The sequence below is a fragment of the Tachypleus tridentatus genome, chromosome 10 (genome assembly GCF_004210375.1).
Source record: "Tachypleus tridentatus isolate NWPU-2018 chromosome 10, ASM421037v1, whole genome shotgun sequence".
In the NCBI taxonomy this organism is placed as follows: Eukaryota; Metazoa; Arthropoda; class Merostomata; order Xiphosura; family Limulidae; genus Tachypleus; species Tachypleus tridentatus.
The window spans coordinates 152,995,805-153,020,732 of NC_134834.1; the positions used below are offsets into that span (position 1 = coordinate 152,995,805).

General features: G+C 41.0%; 1 protein-coding gene across 1 annotated transcript in view; it reads left to right on the plus strand.

The window, feature by feature from the left end:
* Window positions 1–9,061: 9,061 nt before the first annotated feature.
* The window catches only part of LOC143228243 (serine-arginine protein 55-like), a 42,703-nt gene continuing 26,836 nt past the window's right edge, over window positions 9,062–24,928 (plus strand). Inside the window, exon 1 of the mRNA XM_076459533.1 lies at window positions 9,062–9,472. Coding sequence (XP_076315648.1) covers window positions 9,390–9,472 — 83 coding nt within the window. The 5' untranslated portion in view covers window positions 9,062–9,389. The remainder of the gene's footprint in view (window positions 9,473–24,928) is intronic.

Consider the following 24,928-nt stretch of genomic DNA (forward strand, 5'->3'; position numbering starts at 1 on the left):
ATAATGAAGACCTCAGTAAAGACATCAAAGAATCGCTACCTAAGACAGTTTTAATCTGTATAACCTCTATTCCACTAATGAAGGTCTAGTCAGAAGATCAAACTGCCCTCTACTGTAGGCAGTGTTTGTCTATGTAATATTTTAATCTAGTACAATCTGCTTTAAATCTTTTCACAATAAATATCTCTCTGTGTTCCAAAATATGGAAAATAGCCTCTTATGTTTGAGTTTAAAACATTTAAATATCTTCTTAAGGTTTAATTTTGTGCAAGTTAGTCTTAACATGGTTCGAAGAGTTTCCAATTGGCAAGCCAACTAACAATTAACATTTTATTTGAAACCAACCACAAAGAAACATAACGTTTATATAAAAATCTAAAGTTGTATAAACACAGTTTACATTCATCTTCCAAAAGACCGTTCATAAACTAGTTGCAGCTGAAAAATAGCATATATGCACACCGCCCCTATCAAAGATAATACAGTTTTACCACCTACATTTTTCTCTCTCCAATCACTCAGTGAAAAGCGTGTATTTGAAACATAGTTTTTAATTTTGTATCTTTCTGTGATCAGAAGTTTAAATTTGGACAAGTTGCTATATTTGCAGTTAATGATAGAAAATTCTGATCAATTTTGAACTTTACAACTAGTTTTGTTAAAATATGATACCTTCTATACTGCAAGATAAGTTTTGTGTTAAAATTTTTTAAACTGTTAATGAATTATTAAACGACTTAACATCAAATACTTAAAAAGTATATACCCATTTCATAATTCGTTTTGTAACGTTTTCATAAAAATAACACATATGTAAACTAACCTAAAATACTGAAAAGCCAGTAACATCGCCAAAACCAAATAAAAATTATAATCAGTTACTTACGTGTTCTGTGTGTTAATTTATTATGTGCCTTTATCAGAAAACACACAAATACGAAGAAATATCCCATGGACGATTATAATATTACTATCCAATGTAAAGTAGCAGATGCTTTAGCTTAATGTGCCCGAAGATTTATTATTAAATCTATTAAAACGCATTTCGTACTTTGGAGTTGTGAATGCGCTATAAGAATGACAATAAATCTTCGTATGCGATCATACAAGAGTAGCCGAAGAGTCGGTGGTGGGTGATGTTCAATAGCTGTTTTTCCTCTTGTCTATCAGTTCAGACTTAGTGACGACTATGCAAAGATAACCCTTATGCAGCTTTTGTGCGAAATTTCGAAGAGAAACTGTATGTACCGAACGGATTACCGAAACACTACAAAAAACTATGAAAACTTTTGTTTATAAAACAGATAATACTAGTTTTCTCATTGGTAGTAACTGATAAGGCTAAGAAACTTTTTGTATGTGTGAACGATATTAAAACATTTTGTTCATTAATAGTAATTAATATTCTCTAAACATAAAAAATCTTTTGTTTTCAGAACATAATAGTTACAAGGAGATATTGGAATTTTGTTGTTCTGGAATGATATATAGAGTTTATTATATTATTGTTTAAATTCTGTATAAATTACAGAAGCATGTTTATTGATTTAAATAAATGATTTCTATAAGATATTTCACACACTAAGTGATGGAAAATTTTCTTAAATATTACTGTTAGTTTTTGTTATATTTCAAAACTACAACAAAGTACAATTATTTACACTTTTGATATCATTAAAACAATTAAGTTTTCCCCCCTCAGGGACTGCGGTAAGTCTACGAATTCGTAACGCTAAAATCAGGGGTTTAATTCCCCTCGGTGGACACAGCGGATAGTTCAATGTGGCTTTGCTATAAGAAAAGCACATACACACCCACACAAATCAAGTTTTAAAAGTTAATATATTTCCTTTCTATTCACGACCCCCGCTACTACAGAGGTAAGTCTAAGGATTTACAATGCTTAAATCAGGGGCTCGATTCCCATCGGTGGGCTCAGCAAATAGCCAGATGTAGCTTTGCTATAAGAAAAGACACACACACCCTTTCTATTCTATACAGGCTTACCAATTTCTCAAGCTCAGAATTCTTGGGGCAGATATAGGCTGATAAATCAGAGTTTTTCTTATTACTTTATTTGTATCTTAAAGAATGAATGTTATTCAGTAGAACACTTTATTTTCTAATTACTCCTCACAATATAACAGATAAGAAGTGTTGTTTGTCTGGACATTAGTCTCACGATCTAAATTAGTTATAGATCTCCTGCTATTTTCAACATTTAATTATTTTGTTCTCTGACAAAAATCTATCCGCTTTCGCTCATAGTCTCATCCACCAATATTCTAAAGTATACTCTTCAAAAAAAAGAAACGCAAAAGGCAAAATTTGAGACATATTGTTAACAAGTTTATTCCGGGTAGTTCTGCATGACATGTGTGAAACTTTGCACATTTACTGCTGAACATCCAAAGTCTGCAAAGGCGAAGTCCACGCTCACTAGTTGAAGTTTAACGTCACTCAACGTCAATAACGAGTATGCCTCCCGTGAGCATCAATAACTGCTTGGCATCTCCTGCCCATGAAAGCGATGAGATGACGAATCACATCCTGTGGAATGGCTGTCCACTCACTCTGCAAAGCTGCTGCAAGCTGAGGTAGAGTCTGCGGTTGAGGTTGTTGCCGTCGCAGAAGTCGGTCCCACTCGTCCCAAAGATGTTCGATGGGGTTTAAATCTGGTGATATGGAGGGCCAGGGAAGAACGTTGATGTTGTGGTGTCTCAAGAAGACAGTGGTGAGTCGGGCTGTGTGAGGACGGGCGTTGTCATGTTAAAAAACGTCGTTGACGTTCACCATGATGGGTTGCACATGGGGCCTAAGAATCTCAGTGATTGCGTATGGTCTGATCGGAAACCCTACGCAGCCCTGGTATGGTTGAGGCAGTAGACGTCGCAGTGGTGGTTCTATCCCTAAGGTGACGTAACCGGATGTAGCGATCTTGTGCGGACGTGGTCACACGAGGTCTGCCAGATCGTGGACGGTCACAAGTTGATCCATGTTGTTGGTGACGATTCCATAGCCTTGTGATGGTGCTTGGGTGGACATTCACAGCTCTGGCAACATCTGATCGAGATTCGTCTGCTTCCAAGCGACCAATGGCGTTGTGGCGTTGTGCTTCAGTCAGTCTTGGCGTAACTGTATTGCGTGTCGGTGGCTTAACAATGAGCTATGGAAACCGAGAACCCGTCACTTTTATAGGGATTTTGCACATGTTGCACTTGCAGAACATGCAGATCTCTCAAACAAATTTATTGGACACGAATGCGTTTTGGCGAAAAATCCGATGTTTTCCTCCGTTTTCAAAGTGCACAACTTTTATTGTCATTTTGTTCTGACAATCAGTGCCTTAACACGTGTAACATCATATGCTCTGAGCTTGTAACGTTATTACATATATTTCTCTTTAAAATAACAAAAATATCACTTTTGCGTTTCTTTTTTTGAAGAGTATACTTTTACTGATGCCTTATTTTGCCTCATTAGAATTAATTTCTAGAAGGTTTGCTAAAAATGAAACACACCTTTCCCCTTCCCCAGTGGTTCGGCGGTGATTGTAAAGGACTGTAACGCTAAAAACTGGGTTTCGATACTCGTGGTGAGCAGAGAACAAATAGCTTAATACTTAGCTTTTTGTTTAGTTATAAACAAAAAACGAAATGCAGCACTAATACTCTCATTTGCAGTATTATTTTATTGAAATACGGTGATTTGGTAATCTGAGGGTCACAGGTTCAAATCCCCGTCACACCAAAAATACTTACACTTTCAGCCGTGGGGGCGTTAAAATGTTACGGTCAATCTTACTATTCGATGGTAGAAGGGTAGCTCAAGAATTGGTGGTGGGTGGTGACGACTAGCTGCCTTCCCTCTAATTTTACACTGTTAAATTTGGGACTGCTAGCGCAGATAGATTTGCGCGAAATTCTAAACAAACAAACATCTTATTGGTAAAAAAAAAAAACAACTTAAAGTTTGTCACAGTGATCTATAGTTAATCACAAAACTGAATAATGAGTTATCCGTTCTGCCCACCGCTGATATCAAAACCTGGTTTTACCATTGAGCCACAGTGCGGTGGTCGTATAGTAACAGAAGGAGTTTCGTAACCTATAATGAAGAACTGAATGCAAACCTAAGCTGCTGAACTGCGTAATAGATTAATGGTAACACCCACAGTACAATTATCTCATTCAACTGTACATGGCCCGGAATGGCCAGGTGGGTTAAGGCGTTCGACTCATAATCCGAGAGTCGCGGATTCGAATCTCCGTCGCACCAAACACGCTCGCCCTTTCAGCTGTGTGGGTAATCCCACTATTCGTTGGTAAAAAACGTAGTCCAAGAGTTGATGGTGGGTGGTGATGACTAGCTGCCTTCTTTCTAGTCTTACACTGCTAAATTAAGGACGGCTAGCGCAGATAGCCCTCGTGTAGCTTTGCGCGAAATTTAAAAAACAAAACAAACTAACAACTGTACATGTTTGAACCTTTGTCGACTCACAAGTCGATGGTTTGAGTTGTACTGTTTGTATTCAACTTCATGTATTACGTCTACTTGACGGAGCATGTTCTGAACGACAGGAAGTAGTCGTCGGTGAATTACTAGATTAAAAAATATGTAACAAACAAAGTTAACTTTTCATACCTTATCTCGTCATTCCACTATATGGCTACATGCTAACGAAACCAGACGGAGTCAATGAACAAGGAAAGCAATGGTTTAGCTATGTATTGTGTGCAACTATTCGCCAGTGATCAATTTTTGGAATATTGACATGAAAACCTGTGCTACTACACTACCTCACATCCTGCGGCCTTGGCTGGAAGCCACTCACGTGTGGTTCCTGTCTCGTCTAGTCTAGTGCAGATAACATAAACAATAACCACTGAATCTGTATAAATGTAACCAGTAAGAATTCGGACGATAAACTGACTAAACAAAGTATTCCATTGCACAATTACTTAGATCTAATTAATTCGTAACTTAATTAATAATAAATTATGTTCTAATTATTTGCAATAACATTCATAACCAACAGTTCATTGGTTAAAAATTTATATATTTCATTTTAATAATAACTTTGCTAATATGCCAATAAATGATAAGTATATTCGAAAATATTTACGCAAGAGTAAACTTTTTATTTTATTTATATTACTATGTTTTTCAATTTTCTTAAATTTTTTGTGACGCTTCTCATACGATTTACTTGTTTTGGCCGGAACTGCTACTGCGTCATCTGAGAATCGTGGGTTCGAATCCCTGTCACACCAAACATGCTCATTCTTTCAGCCGCGGGGGCGCTATAATGTTACGGTCATTTTCACTGTTTGTTGGTAAAAGAGTAGTCCAAGACTTGGCGATGGGTGGTGATGACTAGCTGCCTTCCCTCTAGTCTTACACTGTTAAATTAGGGACGGCTAGCGCAGATAGCCCTCGAGTAGCTTTGCGCGAAATTCAAAACAAACAAACCATACCCAAAAAACAAAAATTATATTATTTACAATATAAATAAAAAGCCTTCAAAAGTATACCTTAACGGTACACATCTCGAGGTATACACGTAAGTCAAATTCCTGGGTCTATCTATCACTCAAAACTAATTTGAATCAAACACAAAATGAAATCACAAGTAAAATACGGTAAAGAGATAATTATGCACAACGTTCCATTGATAATAGCAGGGGGTGTATCAATTGAAAACTTATATGAAACTTCAGTGGCAAAGTGTATCTTTCCTGATAGGTTAAATGTTACTAAAATACAAATAAATATACTGCAGAATATGGAAAAAACTCAATAATCGCTAAAGCGTACGGAGTTCCCCAAACGACAAATCCGAAATTTCTGTCTGTTAGACAGACCTCTTAATAGATCAATTGATTTATTTCAAGAAAAAATTAAATTAAAAATATTTCACTAACCACACTGAAAAACTTTATTATACGTCACGGACATACGACTCAAGTACTTCTCACAAAATCTAGTAAACTTGTTATACCTAGAGTCACCTACTACTTGGCAAACCAGTAATTAGATATAGGCCTAGTTTTATTTTAAAGAGGTATTTATGTTCAAATGAAATTAGTACTGATATTTTATAGTTTATTGTGGAACAATTTGAGAGAACAAGACTGGATCTTCACAATGAACAATAAAAAAACGAAATATTTGCTAGTAGAAATAAGAAAAATCAACGTTTTCAATCAATATATATGGCCTGAAAAGCGCCATTTGCGTACGCAACAGATATAGCGCGAATGCGGTAACTGCTAGTCGTAATAAAATATTTTTCTAGTTACCGGTTTAGTGGAGAAATGTGCAGGTTTCACCGCACAGAACCAAGCAACTTATTAAACAGCAGCTAAGAAGGGTAGTATGGGTTCAATGTACCCCTGAAATGAAATAAAAAACAGCTACGAATCATCTAAGGTTTCAGACGTTTCGAGCGCCCTGATTTTACGAAAATGCACCTAACACTATAATTGAATTCACCTTACTTTTGCAGTGAAAATTATGACATTACAGACTAAAAAAACATACTAATTTTTAACTTATGAAATTATGATGTATTGAAAAATCATTCAATAATATTATTTTTTGATAATATGTCTATTAAAGATGTCCAGCACTTAATGCGAAATGGTGCTCCAACTTAAGTAGTGGGACGATTTGTACGCCAATTTAAAAAAAGATAATAAATAACATATATTTCACTTACCCAAGAGATAAATCCACCATCACGCATCACAGCATAAAATTTGATGAGCTTCTAAACACAAACTGATTGCTCGTCATATGAAATAATCACCGAATTTTTCTTTTCAAAATTATATATAAATAAATGTTTATGAACATGTTTTCTAAAACTTAATTTTAATCTACTAACAATATATGTACGGTTTTTTTTGGGTTTTTTTTTGGAATTTCGCGCAAAGCTACTCGAGGGCTATCTGTGCAAGCCGTCCCTAATTTAGCAGTGTAAGACTAGAGGGAAGGCAGCTAGTCATCACCACCCACCGCCAACTCTTGGGCTACTCTTTTACCAACGAATAGTGGGATTGACCGTCACATTATAACGCCCTCACGGCTGGGAGGGCGAGCATGTTTGGCGCGACTCGGGCGCGAACCCGCGACCCTCAGATTACGAAGCGCACGCCTTAACACGCTAGGCCATATGTACGGAGAATAACTGTCATATTTCCAGGGCCCCCCATAGGGCAGTGGTAAGTCTTTGGACTTACAACGCTAAAATCAGCGATTCGATTCCCCTCGGTGGACACATCAGATAGCCTAATGCGGCTTTGCTATAATAAAACTCACATACCTATTTCTAGTATTTAACGAAAACAACATTTTTTATGTATGTTTGGTTATCTTCTTTAAGTATTGCGTGATAAGCATTTTGACTTCCGTATATTTTGTAAGTTTTGTTAAAATTTACTTCTCGAAAATACTTACAGATTGAAGCATGCGAAAAAACTGATTATCAAATATATATTTCTATGTTGTAACTGGATTATTAACTGTAATGGTAAAGGAAGTGTAATTTATAAACTTCGAGGTCTTATCTTTGAACTGGCTTCCGGTTTCGGCTACTAAAGTGAAGAAGTTTTTAATTTGGGCAGTTTCTAAACTGAAATGTGATGCGAGTCTGATCTGATCCAATCTTTAAAGATATTCAGGTTTAATAACCCAAGGATTGTTAAAATGTAAAATCATATCTGTTCTCTTTGCCCCTTCTGTGGTTTGTTAATAATTTAGCGGTGATAAAATATGTTGTTTTCTTGAAGTTTTGATGGCGTTTAGATGGTTTTCCGTGGTCAAGCAAGACAAGAGAATATGAAGAAAACAGGAAAACCGCATTTGCTTTCTAGATATAAGTGGTTGAAACGGAAGTTAAGCCTCAGCCCTAACATATACGTTCAACATATTTCTAACACTTGCACCCAACAGTTAACGACCGCCCCAGAAGGCCGTCGCATCCTGTCCAAAATCGACACAAGACCAGAACCACAGTTTATTGCTTGTATAAATATTGCACAGAACAGATAGCAAGAACAATTAGCATGTAAAACTCATATAACTGTAGACATTGTTCAACAGAATACGTATGATTGACAAATTTTAACAGTTTAAATATATTATAAACAACGGTTTTACACTTTTATGCAACATACACATACAATAACGAAAAAGGTAAACAGTCCATCGCTCGTTTTAGTCGGTAACCTGAAAAGACAAGGACAAGATAAAAAGCATAAGGTGGTTGTAGAAGTGAGTGTTGTCTGCTTACTGAAGTGATGGAATGAAGGAAGAAATACATTTGTTCCAAGAAGCTGATATTTTTGCTATTTTAGTGAATTTGGTAGAAAATTTCTCTTTTTGGTTTTGTCGTAATACTTATTAGCAAGAATTGTAAAGCGTGTTTGAATTGTCGCTGATTTGCTTATCTCAAGAAAGTACGATTGTTGTGAGATACAGCTTTAAATTAGGTTGATTGTAACTTTCTATACAAGCATTCCGGTATGTTACATGTGACAGGGCAACCGTATTCGAGAAATGGTCTTATGAAAAGGTTATTATACATTGCTATTGTAGTGTTGGCGTTGCAGCCTTTGGCGAAACCGTTGATTTTTTCCAAGATAGTTAACCCGCTGTTGTGCTTTGATTATTATTTCTGCGAAATCTGTGTTCCAATTTAGCTTTAAGCTAAAGGTTAATCCAAGAAATTTTATTTCGTTCGTGAATTTAATATGAGTGTTGTAAAACTAGAACTTAACATTTTTATCATTTTGCTTTTGCTTACGGTAAAAGATAATGGTGTGTATTTTCAACGAGTTTAGCAGGACACACCAGGTGCTGCGCCAAGTGATTACGTCGTCGAAAATAGCTTAAATTTTATTAATCAGTGATGTCGAGAAACCCACTTGTTGAGAAATATATATGCAAAAACGGTGTTCGCTCTTCTATGTAAAATATTTTCTCAACCCAAACGAGCCGTTTTTGCATATATATTAAATTTTATTAGCTCCAGAAGTGAGTCACGTGAAGTGCGTAATATGTCGACATCATGTGTGTGATGCGATATTTTCGTTTCCTTGATCTTCGAGAAATTTATTTCATTGACAAACAAAATGTACAGTAAATTGTTTAAAACTAAACCCTGTGGAACGTCAGCTTCAAGTGGGAATGAGGGTAAAATGTTGTTTATCTTGACTTTGTCGGTTCTATAAATTAGGAAGCTTGAAATATGTCTAATAAATAGAGTAGATATATTGTAATTACATAATACGTACCTGATGTCTTTATGACAGACAACAGCAAAAGCTTTTTTGACATCTAGAAATACTTCGTTTGCTTCTTGATTACAGTTAAAATCTTTGAGAATGGATTCTGTTGTTATTTTCGTGGCGCGTTTTGTATGTCAGAAAGAAGCTTGTTGGATTCTAGGCGAAAAACTAGTTTTATGGTAATTGTTTTTTCATTAATTTACCTATGCAATTTAATAAGTTTATTAGTTTATATTTTACCTAGTTTACTATGATCGTCACTTTTCTTAAGGATAATACTAATGATAGCGATTTTTTATACTGATTTTAAAAATATATTGAACAAGGCCATAAGCTGTGTAATGAGTGAGTATGATGTACTTTTTAAGTTATTTCTGATGCTTCCCTCGCACGAGATAGAGTTTTTAAATTCTTAAATGTGAATTTTGAGTTGGTTTTATTGAAGGGTTTTTGTGACACTGTAATCGGCAGGTGAGTTGTCTGGCTTGTGTTTTACTGGGAAAGTGAGAGTGAACGTTTTTAATTTCCTGCACATAATTCTTTACTTTAATGCAGTGACACTGATTAGAAGAGTTCGTGTTTGGAATGGTGAAGACTATTGAAATAATCCTCTGAATAGCTTTGCTTTGTCTTCATCGGTAATTACTGATGTGTTATTATATTTTATGATGTGATTTGTTTGATAAAGATTGTGCTGCATGTAAAATATTTGGTGATGTTGCGTCAGTGTGTCTCCCTGTGTTATTATACTTTATGATGTTACTTGTTTGATAAAGTTTGTGTTGCATGTAAAACATTTGCTGATATTGCGTCAGTGGTTCTCCCTGATAACCATGAAAACGTAATGGGAAATTTCAGCCAATGATTTTTTTTTTTTCAGCCTGCAAAATCAAGTTTAGAGCGTGCATATACTCGATTCGATGTTATTACTCACTACGAGCTATATGAATCTACCTTCAAATTTAACTGCATACCAAAAGTAGCGTATCATCCGTTTTATGTGTGTATATATACGTATATATATATGGCTGAAAGTATTTTAAAAGGAAATATTTACTTGCTACTTCAGAAAGTGTTTTCGTTTCGTACAAGTTTTATATTGATAGGTACCACAACGGCCGAGATATTTGTGTGACAGACAGACAGACAGACGGCTTTTCGTCTTTGTATAAAAGAAATGTCCACAAATAATACTATGAAAACGTTTTGAAGTTCGAATTTGTGTGTGTGTGTGTGTTTTAATGATGTCATAATGAATGGTTGTGTAACTTTTGATGATCCTATTATAAAGATATAGGTGTTCACTTATTTATAGTGTTCACTATACAACGGTTTGTTAATGTGTTTAAGGTAGAATAAATTAAATGTTTCGACAGAACATTGTATGTATTCTTCAGTATGTTACATCAAAATAAAGATAAACTTCTGCTTAAATATATGTCAACTACAAAACAAAATTATAATGATTAAGTTTAACAGTATAAAGATTTCATATACAGTCATGTGAAAAAATTAGGACACCCTATGAAAGCCTTGTATTTTTGTAACAATTTTGGATACATGGATATTTATTCTCAATTGTAACAATACTGAGAGATTAAAGTAATATACCTAAACAATTAAAACTGAAGAAAAGACTTTTCAATATCTTCTGTAAAATGTAATTTTACAAAAATGCATATTGTAACTGAGGAAAGAGTTAGGGCACTCCCACATTTTTACCCACTTAAAATGGCTCAACTCACACACAGGCGTATCACACCAGATGCACATCATTAGAAGATCGTTACTCAGCATTGTGAATGAGGCTTGCTCTATTTAAACCTCGGACATTTAGTTTGCTCCTGACTGTTGAAGTGAGAGTGAGTACCACGTTACTCTCTCCGGCTGTTGCGCCTTTCGTGTCGTTCTTAGTGTTTGGGCCGTCAAGTGTGGAGAGGTCCCTACATTCTGTAGCGTTGGGACTGTGAACGCTTGTTCCCGTATTTCGTGTGTATCGTGTCCAGTACTGTGTTCCGTATCTTTCGTGGCCCTTATTCGAGTGTCGCCTCTGTGCTGTATTGCTGTCTGGGTTTTTGTGTGTGAGTGTGTGTAGGTCGGTATGGTTACGGTCATCCGACCTTACTTTGCTTGGCCGCGGTCCATCCTCCTTGTGCTGCCTGCGGCCACGCAACCCTCCTCAGTCATTGACGCTTTGAACGTTGCTGTCGAGGGTAGTCATGTGGAGTGTTTACAACATTTTGGCAACGGGCGTTATGTGGCGACGCTGGCGTTGGCCGCTCTCGCCCGTCGTCAGCTTGACCAGGGAGACTTTCCCTTGAGGAACGAGCGTGTGCCTGTGGAGCCGTCCGGACTGAACGCGAAGTGGGTCACCCTCCAGTCGGTTCCCTTCGAGTTGTCCCATAACGTCGTCAAGGACGTATTGTAGGCGTATGGGACAGTGCGTAAACTAGAACGTGAGGTGCACCAGATGCGCCCTAATGTGTGCACCGGGAACCGACGTGTGTATTTGAACATGAAGACACTTGTTCTGAACTTTATATCGGTGAACCAATTCCAGGTAATGTGTCATTACTCGGGAATACGTCGGCTCTGTCGCCGCTGTGGTCTCGAGGGCCACATATTGGCTGAATGCCAGACCCCATGGTGCAGGATATGTCTGGCTTATGGACATGTAGAAGACTCTTGCACTATCAGTTGCAGTATTTGTAGTGGTGGCCACACGCCCTCGAGTTGCCCGAGTATGTTGGTTCGGCAGTCAAATAGGTTGACAGGGTGAAGCTGGTGCAGAGGAGGTTCCTCCCCTTGATCTGGTATCTAGGAGCTGTTCTTCATCTAGATGACTGCATTGCACGAGCCATAGAACGCCATGTCTTTGCCTTCCTGTGAGGCGGCAAGCCAGAGGCGGTGTCTGGCTCTCCTTGACACTGCCACCTCGCAGGGACTGTCTGGGGATCCCATGTGTCCAGACCCACCCTGTGTCTTTCCCTTCTTCTGTCTGTTACCTTATGCTGTCTGTCTTTGGAGGCTCAGCCCTGTTGCCACCTAGTGAGATTCTTGGTCAGCACGGGGCACAGGCTCATTGATGTTCTTATGAGCCTGCAGACGCCAATGTATTATGACCCTCCTTCCTGGTACGTCGTTACTGCTACTGCTATTCGGCGGTGTCGTACTGTGTCTGCTGATGTACTGACAGACTCCCGTTCTCTCTACCGCCTGCTGGTCCCTGCATCACCCACAGGATCGAGCGATGCCATCCTGCTCTGCCCTGGAACGTGGTTTGGGGCCACATTGCACTGCACCATGTTGATCGCTACCCCCAGGCTTTCAACTGACGTGTGGTGCATAACATCTTACAAATGATGAAGCATGTCTACCTGTGGAACTCATGTACAACTGAGTTGTGTCTCATGTGTCACACCCAGGTGGACTCTATCTTGCACAGGTTGGTCCTCTGTCCAATGTTGGCAGAGACCTGGGAAAGGGTTGCGGGCCTATTCTGGGTCCCATTGCTTTCGGTGGAGAACATCCTGTATCGCGTGCCAGTCCCTGTTCCCAGCCACCTGGCCTTCTCCTTTCAGTATACACTTACCATCTTCAAGTACGTCATCTGGCTTGCTCGAAACAAATTGATCTTCAAGCAGGCTCTGGTGTTGTACTTTTCGATACTGGGAACAGCCAGGTACTGGCTGTTACTCCACCTTGAGGGGGACCACCAGCGCCTGGGTTCCAGGACGTTTTACCATCTTTGGCAGTCGGACGTCTCGCCCTTTTATGCATTGGTGGGGGTCAGGTGGAGGTCGGCTTCTGAGCTTCCCTGCCTCCTCTCTCCCTTCCTGTATTTATTTTTTTTTTCACTTGTACCTATTTCTTTTTTTTCTTTCTATATATTTCATCTATTCTTTTGTATATATTTTCGTGTATATAATTCTTGTTTTCTTCATTGTATATATTTACTGTTGTATATCTTTCTTGTTTGTTTCATTGTATGTATTTTATGTTGTATATATTTATTGTAATTTTCCTTCTATATATTTCCTGTTTTTTTCATTGTATATGTTTATTGTTTTGTCTATATTTCGCGTCATGTCATGCTCTTTTGCACAGAATATTGTTATAAATAAATTTCAAATTTCTCACTCTTTCTCTGGCTGTTGCACCTTTTGTGTCATTCTCTGTGTTTGGGCCATCTAGTGTGCAGTGGTCCCTACTGTCTGTGGCGTTGAAACTGATCGTTTGTTCTGGTATATCGCATGTATCATGTCCAGTACTGTGTTCTGTATTTTTCGTGGCCCTTATTCGAGTGTCGCCTCTGTGCTGTGTTGCTGTCTGGGTTTTTGTGTGTGAATGTGTGTAGGTCGGTATATGGTTACGGCCATCGGGCCTTACTCTGCTCGGCCGTGGTTCATCCTCCTAAGTCATTGACACTTTGAATGCTGCTGTTGGGGGTAGCCATGTCGAATGTCTCCAACATTTTGGCGGCAGGCGTTATGTGTCGATGCTGGCGTCGACTGCTCTCGCCCGTCGCCTGCTGGATCAGGGAGACTGAACATGAGGTGCACCAGTTGTGCCTTAATGTGTGTACCGAGAACCGACGTGTATGTGTGAACATGAAAACGCCAGTTCCGACCTTCTTATCTGTGAACGGTTTCCAGGTAATGTGTCAATACCCGGAAATGGAATGGCTGTGGCCTCAAGGGCCACATATTGGCTGAGTGCCAGACCCTGCAGTGTGGGATATGTCTGGACTACAGACATGTCTATAATTCTTGCCCTATAACTTGTAGTATTTGAAGTGGTGGCCACACCCTCGCGTTGCCAGAGGCATGTGGCGACATATGTCTCAGTGGCTGCAGGGTTGCTGACGGTTTTGCGGCCCAAGAAAATACGAGCGAAGAAGGTGGGGGCGGCAGTTCGTTCACCTGCGTCGTCCACGGTGGCTGTGGGTGGGGTCCCCAAGGGAGCGCCTGTCCTGCAGCTGCGACATCTGGGGAGGGTGTGTTATGGTTCCCTGAGGAGGATTACGTCTTGTCCACCCAAATCGTGGAAGCTGCGTCTTCTGGGGTGGTGGGTGGTGCTGTGAGTGTTGTTCAGGTGGAGGGGCCTCTGAGGAAGCTTAGACCCATCCTTCAGGCCTGGGTTTGGATGGGGTCCCTGTGGGGTTCAGGATGGCCCAGGTGGCCCTGAGTCGTCCTCCATCTCTGTGGAGCCTCTGGCCTTCTTGTTGGATGGTGTGGGGGTTGGGGACTGTGCGGACATCCACGATCCAACCACCCCTATAAGTGTTGGGCAGGGTTCCTCTGTGGAGGGTCCTGTCCACTCTTTGGAATGGTTCAGTGGGGGTGGTCGGGGACTTCGTGGAACATCAGGCTTCTCCTGTTGTTGATACTGTGTCTGGGAGTTCTGAGGAACCCTCAGCACTGGCTCTAGGGATGGTGGTTGTTCCAGCCCCACCCCAAAGGTGCAGACCCCAATGCTGGACGATCTGCCATCACCTATCTCGTTTATCAGTTTTTTGGACTTCCACAGTTTTTCTGGTTTGAGTGAGAACAGTGGGGAGGTGCAGGGGCCTTGAAGCCCCATTTTGTTGTTGGACCTCAGTCTGGATGTTCCCATTGTGCAGCGGCAGAGGTCAGATGTGGGGTCAGGGGCAGGTGGTCTCAAGAGTTGATGGGTTTTTTCTTGCATTACTCTTAACATCCAGGGGATGCGTAGCATTGCTAAACAATTCTACGTGTTCTCCCTGTTCAACTACTTTGAGGTTGATACCATCTTTTCACAGAAGACCCATGTTGCCTCTCAGAGGGACCATTTTTCTTTTACATCCCGTTACCCTGTCTGTGCCTTCTGATCGTTTGGCACTACACGTTCTCGTGGTGTGGGGATCCTCTTCCACCTGCATTTTAATAGGGCCATCCTCACATCACATAGTGATGCTAAGGGGCGGGTGGTGTACATTGATGTTGTTGCTGAGGGCCGTAGTATTTGGCTTGTTAATGTCTATGCACCTGTCCAGTCTGTGGAGCGGGAGGCCTTCTTCTCGGGCTTGGACAGGTTCATAGTTACACAGGCTGATATCATCCTTGGTGGCGACTTCAACTGCATTTTGGATCCTCACCTCGACAAAATTGGGGTGATCCTCTTTCTGGTGATCAGTATACATGGTCTCTGCGTGCAGTGCTGTGAGATTTCGACTTTTCCAATGTCTGGCATTCACTACATGGATCTACTTTTGTGGCTACTTGGACCAGTCGGGATGATTTTTATCGCCTTGAAAGGTTCTATATGACACCAGGCTTCGGCAGAGCCTCAGCAGGGCTGCTGTTCATCGGGTTGGGGATGTCTTGTTCTACGTGTCTGACTATCGGGCGTTTCTCGCCACTTTCTGGGATTCTGTTCCCGTTTTTCAGGGCCCCGGTGTGTGGAGGCTTAACGTCTCCCTCTTTGCTGAGGATGGGGTTGGAGATGCTTTGCTTACCCTTGTTCAGGGGCTCTGTTCTGTTGAGTCTCTCACTGGGTCTTGGTGGGCAGATCTCGAGGAGGCCTGTGCCTCCTTGCTGAAACAAGCTGGCATGCAGCTTTCGCGGGCCCGCCGCCTGGCCTCGCGGGACAAGCAGGACATCTCAGATGACTTGCTTCGTGGCAGACTGATGGATCGCTGGGTCCAATCGAATATTGAGACACTACATGGGGATATAGATTTGGATTATTGCAAACTGTTCCATGCAGCGAGCTTCTCTATTCTGATCGTGTCGCTCGATCCCAGAACTGCCACCAGGGTTCCACTGTGAAAGGCACGGGAGATGGCTAAGACCTGACACATCTCCAGTCTGGTGTTGGAGAATGGTCAATCGTCATCTGACATCTCCTACATTCTGGATGCGTGCCTTGGCTACTATCGCCGTTTATTTTCGGCTTCACCCGTGGACGAAGGGTTGTGGGACGACATTACTCGGTTTTTGCCCTCCCTCGACCCTTCATTTCACAAACAGCTGGTGAAACCAGTCTTCTTGGGTGAGTGTTGATCGCCTATTTGGTTCATGGCAGTTGGTAAGTGTCCTGGGCTGGATGGGCTGCCAGTGGAATTTTACAGCTAAGTGTGGCATGTCATTGGACCCTCTTTCGTCAGACTTTTTAACGCCTGTCTGGCTGTGGAATCTCTGCCACCGAGAACGATGGATGGGCTAATTACACTTATCTGTAAGGATCCCAGCCAGTTGGAAGATCTTTCCTCGTGGCATCCCATTTTTCTCCTGAACGTGGATGCAAAGATTGTTTCTAAGGTCCTGTGTGCCCGTTTGGGTGATGTTATGACTTCTTTGGTTCACTGCACTCAGACGTGCGACGTGCATGGCAGAAGTATCCAATAAAATATGGTGCTTGTCAGGGACCTGTTCCACTACATTACAAATTGGGATATCCCTGCTGTCTTTGGCTCCCTCAGTCAGAGTAAATCTTTTGATTGAGTCCACCATGGATTTCTGTGGTTCATTCTGGGGAGCTGTGGCCTTCCTCCAGTTTTTGTATACAACGTGCAAGCCTTGTACATGACTGCTTTGAGCAGGCTCTTGGTTAACGGGTACATGACGTCCTTTCCCATTTTACAAGGTTTCTTCACGGTTGCCCGTTGTCCCCAACACTTTATGTGTTGGTTATCGAGTGCCTGCTCTCTCACCTGTACCACTCGGTCTCGGTGCATGGCCTCCAGATGCCGGGGGTTCGTGCGTGACGTATGTCGCGCATGCAGATAATGTGAACCTGTAACTTAAGAACTTCACATCCTGAGGTTCAGCACTGGCCATCGTCCATCGTTACTCTTGGGCCAGTGCCGCCCAGCTGAATATTCACTAGTCTCGTGCGTGGGGCTTTGGCAAATGGGCCTTGTCTGCCAACTCCCGTTTGGTCTGGATTGTACCCCCTCCCCAATCACCTGCTTCAGGGTTTGTTTTCTCGCAGACCCTGGGGCTGCTTAGGAAGGGGTGGTTCAGCGTGTTGGTTTGGTGGTGCACGATTACCGCTACTGCAATTACAACCTGTTTGACAGAACAGAGGTGGTGCGGAGGAGAATCCTCCCCTTGGTCTGGTACCTGGGCATTGTCCTACCTCGGGATGACTGCATTGCACGAGCCATCGAAAGCCATGTCTTTGCCTTCCTGTGGAGCAGCAAGCCAGAGGTGGTATCTCGGCTTTCCTTGACACTGCTGCCTCGCAGGGGCTGTCTGGGCATCCCATGTGTCAGGATCTAGTGTCTTTCTCTTCTTCTGTCTTTAACCTTTTGCTGTCTGTCTTTGAAGGCTCACCCCTTTTGCCACCTAGTGAGATTCTTGGTCGGCACGGGACACAGGCTCTTTGGTGTTCCTATGAGCCTGCAGACACCTATTGTTTTGATCCTCTTTCCTGGTACGTCGGCGTTGCTGCTGCGATTCGGCGGTGTCGTACCGTGTCTGCTGATGTACTGACAGACTCCCGTTCCCTCTACCGCCTGCTGGTCCCTGCATCACCCATGGGATCGAGTGATGCCATCCTGCTCTGCTATGGGACGTAGTTTGGGGCCGTTTTACACTGCACCATGTTGATCACTACCTCCAGGCTTTCAACTAGCGTGTGGTGCAGTTGTCCCTTCTTGGGACAAGTTGTTCTCATGTACAACTGAGTTGTGTCCCGTGTGTCACACCCAGGTGGAGTCTGTCTTGCATAGGTTGGTCTTCTGTCCGACGTCGGCAGAGGTCTGGGAAATGGTTGCGAGTCTTTTCCGGGTCCCGCTGCTCTTGGCAAAGATCATCTGGTACCATGTACCTGTCCCTCTTCCCAGCCACCTGGCCTTCACCTTTCAGTACACTATTATTATCTTCAAGTACGTCATCTGGTCTGCTCGAAACGACCTGGTCTTCGAGCAGGCGCCAATGTCGTACTTTTCGATACTGGGTAGGGCTAGATATTGGCTGTTATTCTGCCTAGAGGCGGACTATCAGCTCCTGGGTTCTTTTACCATCTCTGGCGGCCCGACGTCTCGCCCCTTTGTGCATTGGTGGGGTGTCGGGACATATAGAAGGCTCTGGCTACTGTTGATGTGAAAGTACATGCCTCTACAATCAGAAAGCGACTGCACAAGTGCAACTTGCATGGGAGGTGTGCAAGAAGGAAACCTCTGCTCTCTAAGAGAAACATCAAGGCCAGACTGAAGTTTGCCAGAGAGAATGTAGACAAAGACCAGGACTTCTGGAATAATGTTCTTTGGACAGATGAGTCCAAAATTGAATTATTTGGACACCAGAACAGAGGAAATGTTTGGCATAAACCAAATACAGCATTCCAGGGAAAGAACCTCATATCAACTGTGAAGCATGGAGGTGGAAGTGTCATGGCCTGAGGCTGCTTTGCTGCAGTAGGACCTGGACAGCTCACAATCATAGAATCCACCATGAATTCTACTGTGTATCAGAGGGTGCTTGAGGAACATGTGAGACCACCTGTAAGAAAATTAAAGCTGAAGCAGAACTGGACCCTACAACACGACAATGACCCAAAACATACCAGTAAATCCACCAAGGACTGGCTGACAACTAAGAAATGGAGAGTCCTGGAATAGCCGAGTCAAAGCCCAGATCTTAATCCCATTGAGATGCTGTGGGGTGACTTGAAACAGGCTGTACATGCAAGAAACCCCTCAAACATCTCACAGCTGACAGAATTCTGCATTGAGGAGTGGGACAAACTTTCTTCAGACCGATGTCAAAGACTGGTAGATGACTGCAAGAAGCGTCTCACTGCAGTTATTTCAACCAAAGGGGGTAACACTAGCTATTAGGGGGTAGAGTGTCTTAACTTTTTCCTCAGTTACAATATGCATTTTTGTAGAATTACATTTACAGAAAATCTTGAAAAGTCTTTTCTTCAGTTTACATTGTTCAGTTATATTCCTATAATCTCTCAGTATCGTTGAAATTGAGATTAAATATCTATATATCTAAAAATGTTACACAAATACACAGGCTTTCATAGGGTGTCCTAATTTTGTCGCATGACTCTATAAGATACACCTATTTTTTGCTTCTTTCAAGTATCTAACAAACCAAACATTGATAATTTTTCAATCTCAGACTATGTGGTTAGATTTTAAAACCTTAATAAGCTAGTAGTGTTTTAAGACAATAAAAGTGAAAATATTCATATAGTAATTTTGAAACGAATAAACACTACTATAAATTGATGTAATCCTTGTTCATTAATTATTTTTTTTGGCCAAAGCAACTCGAAGGCTAGCTGCGTTTGGCATTCCAAATTTAGGAGTGTTAAGAAAAAGGTGTTTATTATAGAGTATCCAAAGTATTGGCGGGCGGTGAAGTTTCCTCTTGTCTGTCACTTCACCGAGCTTTGATTGCGCGATCTGCAAATCGTAATTCAAACGCCCTAATCTTCAGGCCGCACCATAGCATTGCTTTCTGATCGGAGAACTAGATGATTACTTACTTGAGTAGGAAAGTACATCAACCTAATATAATAACAGGTAGACAAAGAACAATTTATAAGCACAAGGAAAAAGTTTATTAATGGTAGCTCCAGTCCAGTGGCACAGCAAGATGTCTGCAAACACACCCCACTAGATTTCGATAGTTATTGTAAGCAGAGCTCAGATAACCCATTGTTTAGCTTTATGCTTAAATACAAATGTAAACTTAAAAATATACTTACATGTTTCAACATTAGTCTCTCGTCTTCGGGTATGATCACTAATCAGTACTAAGTAATAAAAAGTTCATAGTAGTTACAAAGGTACAGGGATTAAATTTGGTGTAAATGGTGTCATCAGGCGACAGGATATAGATAAATGTCAAGTTTAATCAATGATATGAATGATAGATATACTTTGACCAATACAGCTGATGTTACAAAGCCATTATCACAGTTTTAGAGAGATTGTTGTTTGCTTTGATGATTTATGTTGTTTCTAAACTGTCTTTTTTTTTTTTTGGCTTTTAGTTTTGGGTTGTTGTAAGATATTAATTGCATCTCAAAATATTTTGTGACTTAATATCATGCTCTTAATCCAAACGCATTTTGAATTACGTGGACAGTATGTGGAACATAGTCCATGAAATTAATTAAAGTGTCTATGGTTCGAGACTATTCAGAATCCCTGTAACATTTGGTATAAAGCTCCTTAAACTTATTTCTTAAAAAAAGGGAGAATATTTAGATATAGCAATGTTCTTTATATTTCCAAATGTGAATCAAAATTATCACTATTCATCGAGCTATTTCATAAGTAATTTTTTTTTTAATTTCGCGAAAAGCTATACGAGGGCTATCTGCGTTAGCCATCCCTAATTTAGCAGTGTAAGACTAGAGGGAAGGCAGCTAGTCATCATCACCCACTGCCAAGTCTTGGGCAACTCTTTTACCAACGAATAGTGGGATTGGCCGTAACATTATAACGCCCCCACGGCTGAAAAGGCGAGCATGTTTGATGCGACGGGGATGTGAACCCACGACCCTCAGATTACGAGTCGCACGCCTTAACACACCTGGCCATGCCGGGCCCCACAAGTAAAATAAACATGTTTCCTGGATACGTTATTGGTTTTAATTGTTAGTGGGCAATGATAAACTTAATGGGAAAAAAGTGTCTAAACACCATTCATAACCCATGTCGCTTCGTTGATAATTCAATCTTTTATTAGAATTAAAAAAAAATTGGGACTAGGAAGGAGCTGATAAGCATAGTTTGTTAGTTTGAACTTGTTGTTAGAGGTCCTACAGAAAATCAATGATTCACACAGTGGTTTTTAAAAATAGGTTTACTTTATGGAAAACCTTTAATACAGTGTTTCACAAAATATTAATTACTAAGAAAAATGATAAAATTAATGAAAAATAGAGGTAGAAAGCAATAGTGATGACAAAGAGTTGACGTTATTGGATGAGATGAGTAAGCAACCTTCCAAAGCAAGAAAAGAGATGGATCGCAAAATTAAATAATTTTATCAATGAATTGGTCTGTTAAATTACCGTAGCTTTAGGGCAAGTGTCTACATTTTTAATTTATAAGGGATTACATGAGCTTGCTGGCTCTTCACAGTCAGTAAAGAAGCTAAATTCTGGAAACATTATGGTTAAAAAATCTACACCAACACAGTTAACTTCTGAATTCAAAGCCCATTAGTGATATACATATTGAATATAATCTCCATGCTACTTTGAATTCTCTTGAGGAGTGCTTGTTACAAGGAATTTGAAGAACATCTCTGAATCTGAGATTCTCTTTGGTTTCTCCAGCCAAGGCATTTCTGCTGTGCACTGTGGATGTAAGTCAGAATTATGCTACCTACCAATGCAAATATTTTGAATTTTCATCCTCATGTCTACCTGCCTTTCTCAAAGCAGGTTACCTGAACTGTAGGATATGGGCTTATATTCCTGACCTTCTTCAGGTGGTTAAGAGGACCCAATTCCAACACACCACTTTGGCCTTGAATTCCTGCAGACGAGCAACCTTGTGGTGGCCCCTCTAGGGTTAGTTGGCTAGTCTACTTGGGCTAGGGTCAACTGAGTACCAGTGTTGGACATTCCCAGTGGGTGGTATGGACATTGTGTCTGACACTGGTGTTCGGGTGTAGTGCTCAGGAAATCCTGACATTGCTGCAGTGTCCTTGTTTAGCATTGTAATGCATCCTCTTGCAGGACTCCATGGTGGGGTCAGTGGGCAATGAAATATAGTGTTTTTATTATGAAAAAATAAGTAAAAATGAAAAAATTAGAAAAACAGATGATCAAAAACGGCCATGCATAGACAACTCTGTTGTACAGTTAACGTCACAGTTAGATTCTGTACTTTGATTTCTAATTATCCATTCCTTATCCGAGAAATCCTTAGTGCTGATGTTCCCTTTTTATTTAAAAAGGTTTAGAGAAGCTTGCTGGCTCCCCTCTGAAGATATTTTGATGGAAACATCTTCACCATAGCATACCAAACTCTCTTTGAAATCGAAGGTCTGTAGGAATATACCCATCAAGGTTACTCCTCATACAACTTTAAATTCTTTTAGAGGAGCTATAATTGAATGAATTGAAAAAAACATTCCTGAGATGGAGATCCTCACTGGTTTCTCCAACCAAGGCGCTTTTGCAGTGCACCGAATCTTCACTCGAAAAAACGGAATTATGATGCCTACTAATGTTATGATATCGACATTTACATCACGACGTCCTCCTGCCATGGTCAGAGCAGGATATCAGAACTGTAAGGTATGACCTTGCATTTCAAACCATTCCAAGATGTTTCCATTGTCAACGGTTCGGTAACTCAAAAACGTCATGTCGTGGTTCTTTAACATATGCTCATTGTTGTGAGAAAGACCATGTCACTTACAAGTGCAAACACAATCATGCTGTGTTAACTGGACTCTTACTCAGAGACTTGAAAATTATTGTCCCTAACTCCATCTTGGACATATGCTGCTGTACTCCATTTCACTACCACGGTGGGGATGCAGACAGATCTCTAAATGCCTCCAAAAGAATTGTTTGGAAAACATTTGAAGAATCTTTTACCCTCCATGATTCAAAGACCTAGCAAATCTACATCTACTTCCATCTCTGTTCCTGCCTCTCCTTCCGGTGACTGCCAAGTTCCACTTCCTTTGACTTTGGATTCTGGTGTTTCCTCGGGTCCATCCTCTTCTGCAAGTAAAATTACCATTTGTTCACGCCCTCAGTCTCTGGAATCTTCATCAGCAGAGAGAGAATTGCATACTCAACTCGGGGAAGGATCTATAAAGGTCTACAGACCTTTGTCCTAAAAACGTGATCAAACACAGAAGGGCTCCCTGCCATGTTTTCCTTCACATAAATAAAAATGGCCACTCTGATCCAGTTGAACTGTCGATGTTTTCATTCATATGCAGATGACATTAACGATTTGATTGAATCTTACCATCCCGTGTGTGTCCCCTCACAGAAAACGTTTATGAAACCTTGCAATACGATCACCCCTCGGCAGTTTTCATTGTGGAGAAATGACAGGTTGCATTATGGATGAGTGCATGATGGAGTGGTATTGCTGGTTGATTAGTATGTGCCCACCCTGTTTTTGCCACTTGATACACCCTTGTAGGTTGTAGCCATCCATGATTCCTGAAGAGATCTATGATCAGTCAGACCTTGATGCCCTCATTAATTCTTTTTAATTCTGGGGGATTTTAATGGATATCATCTTCTCTGGGGTGGTGCTGATATTGGTGGGAGGTGTAGTTCCATAGAGCATATACTCTTAGACCACAACCTATCTCTATTCAGTACTGGTTCTTATACTTATTTTCATGCACCTAGTCAATATTTACCTGCTTTTGATCTTTCTACCTGCTACCCTTCAATTTTCTTTTACTTTTCTGGAGGGTTGACAGTAAATCACAGGGCAGTGATCATTTTGAGAGACTTGCCATGGTCGATGCCCCTGACCCATATACCTCGATGGAAGTTGCATCAAGTCAATTGGCCCTATTTCACTGATCTCTTAGAACTTGATCCTGTTATCGATAGACAACTGCATGGCAATAGTGACTGACTGTATTGTCAAGGCAGCTGCGCGGTGTTTTCCTAAAACCTCGACACGTTTCCCATAGTATTCTTGTCCTTGGTGGAATCCTGTCTGCCCCATGGCAAGGAAAACTCAAAAACGGGCTTGGGATACCTTTTACAGATATCCCACACTTTTAAACTGCGTTACATTTCATCAGGCCCATGTGCATGCTCAGTAAGTCAGACGTTAAAGCCAAAAGAAGTCTTGGATTAAATACACCTCTAGCATCTCTTCTACCACCAGTTCAATATTCATGTGGGACAAGATACAAAAGGTTAGTGGACAGTATACTTCTCCCACCCCCTTTTCAGGCTTGCTTTCTGATGGCCAGGAAGTTGCTGATACCCAGAACATTGCCAATACTCTCAGCTAAAGTTTTCCTCATGTTTCTAGCACTTCTGCTTTATCCGCCACCTTCTTAACCATCAAGACATGGGCAGAGCAACTGCTTCTATCCTTTTGGGCTGATCGTCTCTGTGAATATAATCGTCCCTTTATACTGGTGGAACTCAACCTTGCTCTTCATCGGTCTGGCAGTGCATCAATAGGACCTAATGGTATTCGGTACGAGATGCTGCACCATCTCTCTCCTGCCTCTCTTACTATTCTTCAGGTTGTTTTTAACTGGATCTGGCGGGAGAATGTTTTTCCTGATGCTTGGTGCCATGCTGTTGTACTTCTTTTTCCTAAGCCTGGGAAGGATCACAAGATTCCTTTGAACTATTATCCAATTGCTTTGGCAATTGGTTGAAGCTCATCTTTTTGGTTCCTCAAATCAAACAACCTCCTCGCACCCACTCAGTTTGGGTTCTGACGACAGCATTCGACTTGAAACGTCAATCAGGGAAATCCTTCTCAAGCGAAAGCATTTTGTTTCTGTATTTTTGACCTGGAAAAAGATTTCAATACAACATGGAGTTATGGCATCTTGCCAAACCTCCACTTGTATGGGTTGCATGGCCATTTACCCATTTTCATTGAACTTTCTTTAATGAATTGGTGATTCAAGTCCATGTGGGTGTAACACTTTCCTGTTCCTTCCTACATGACTTTGGAG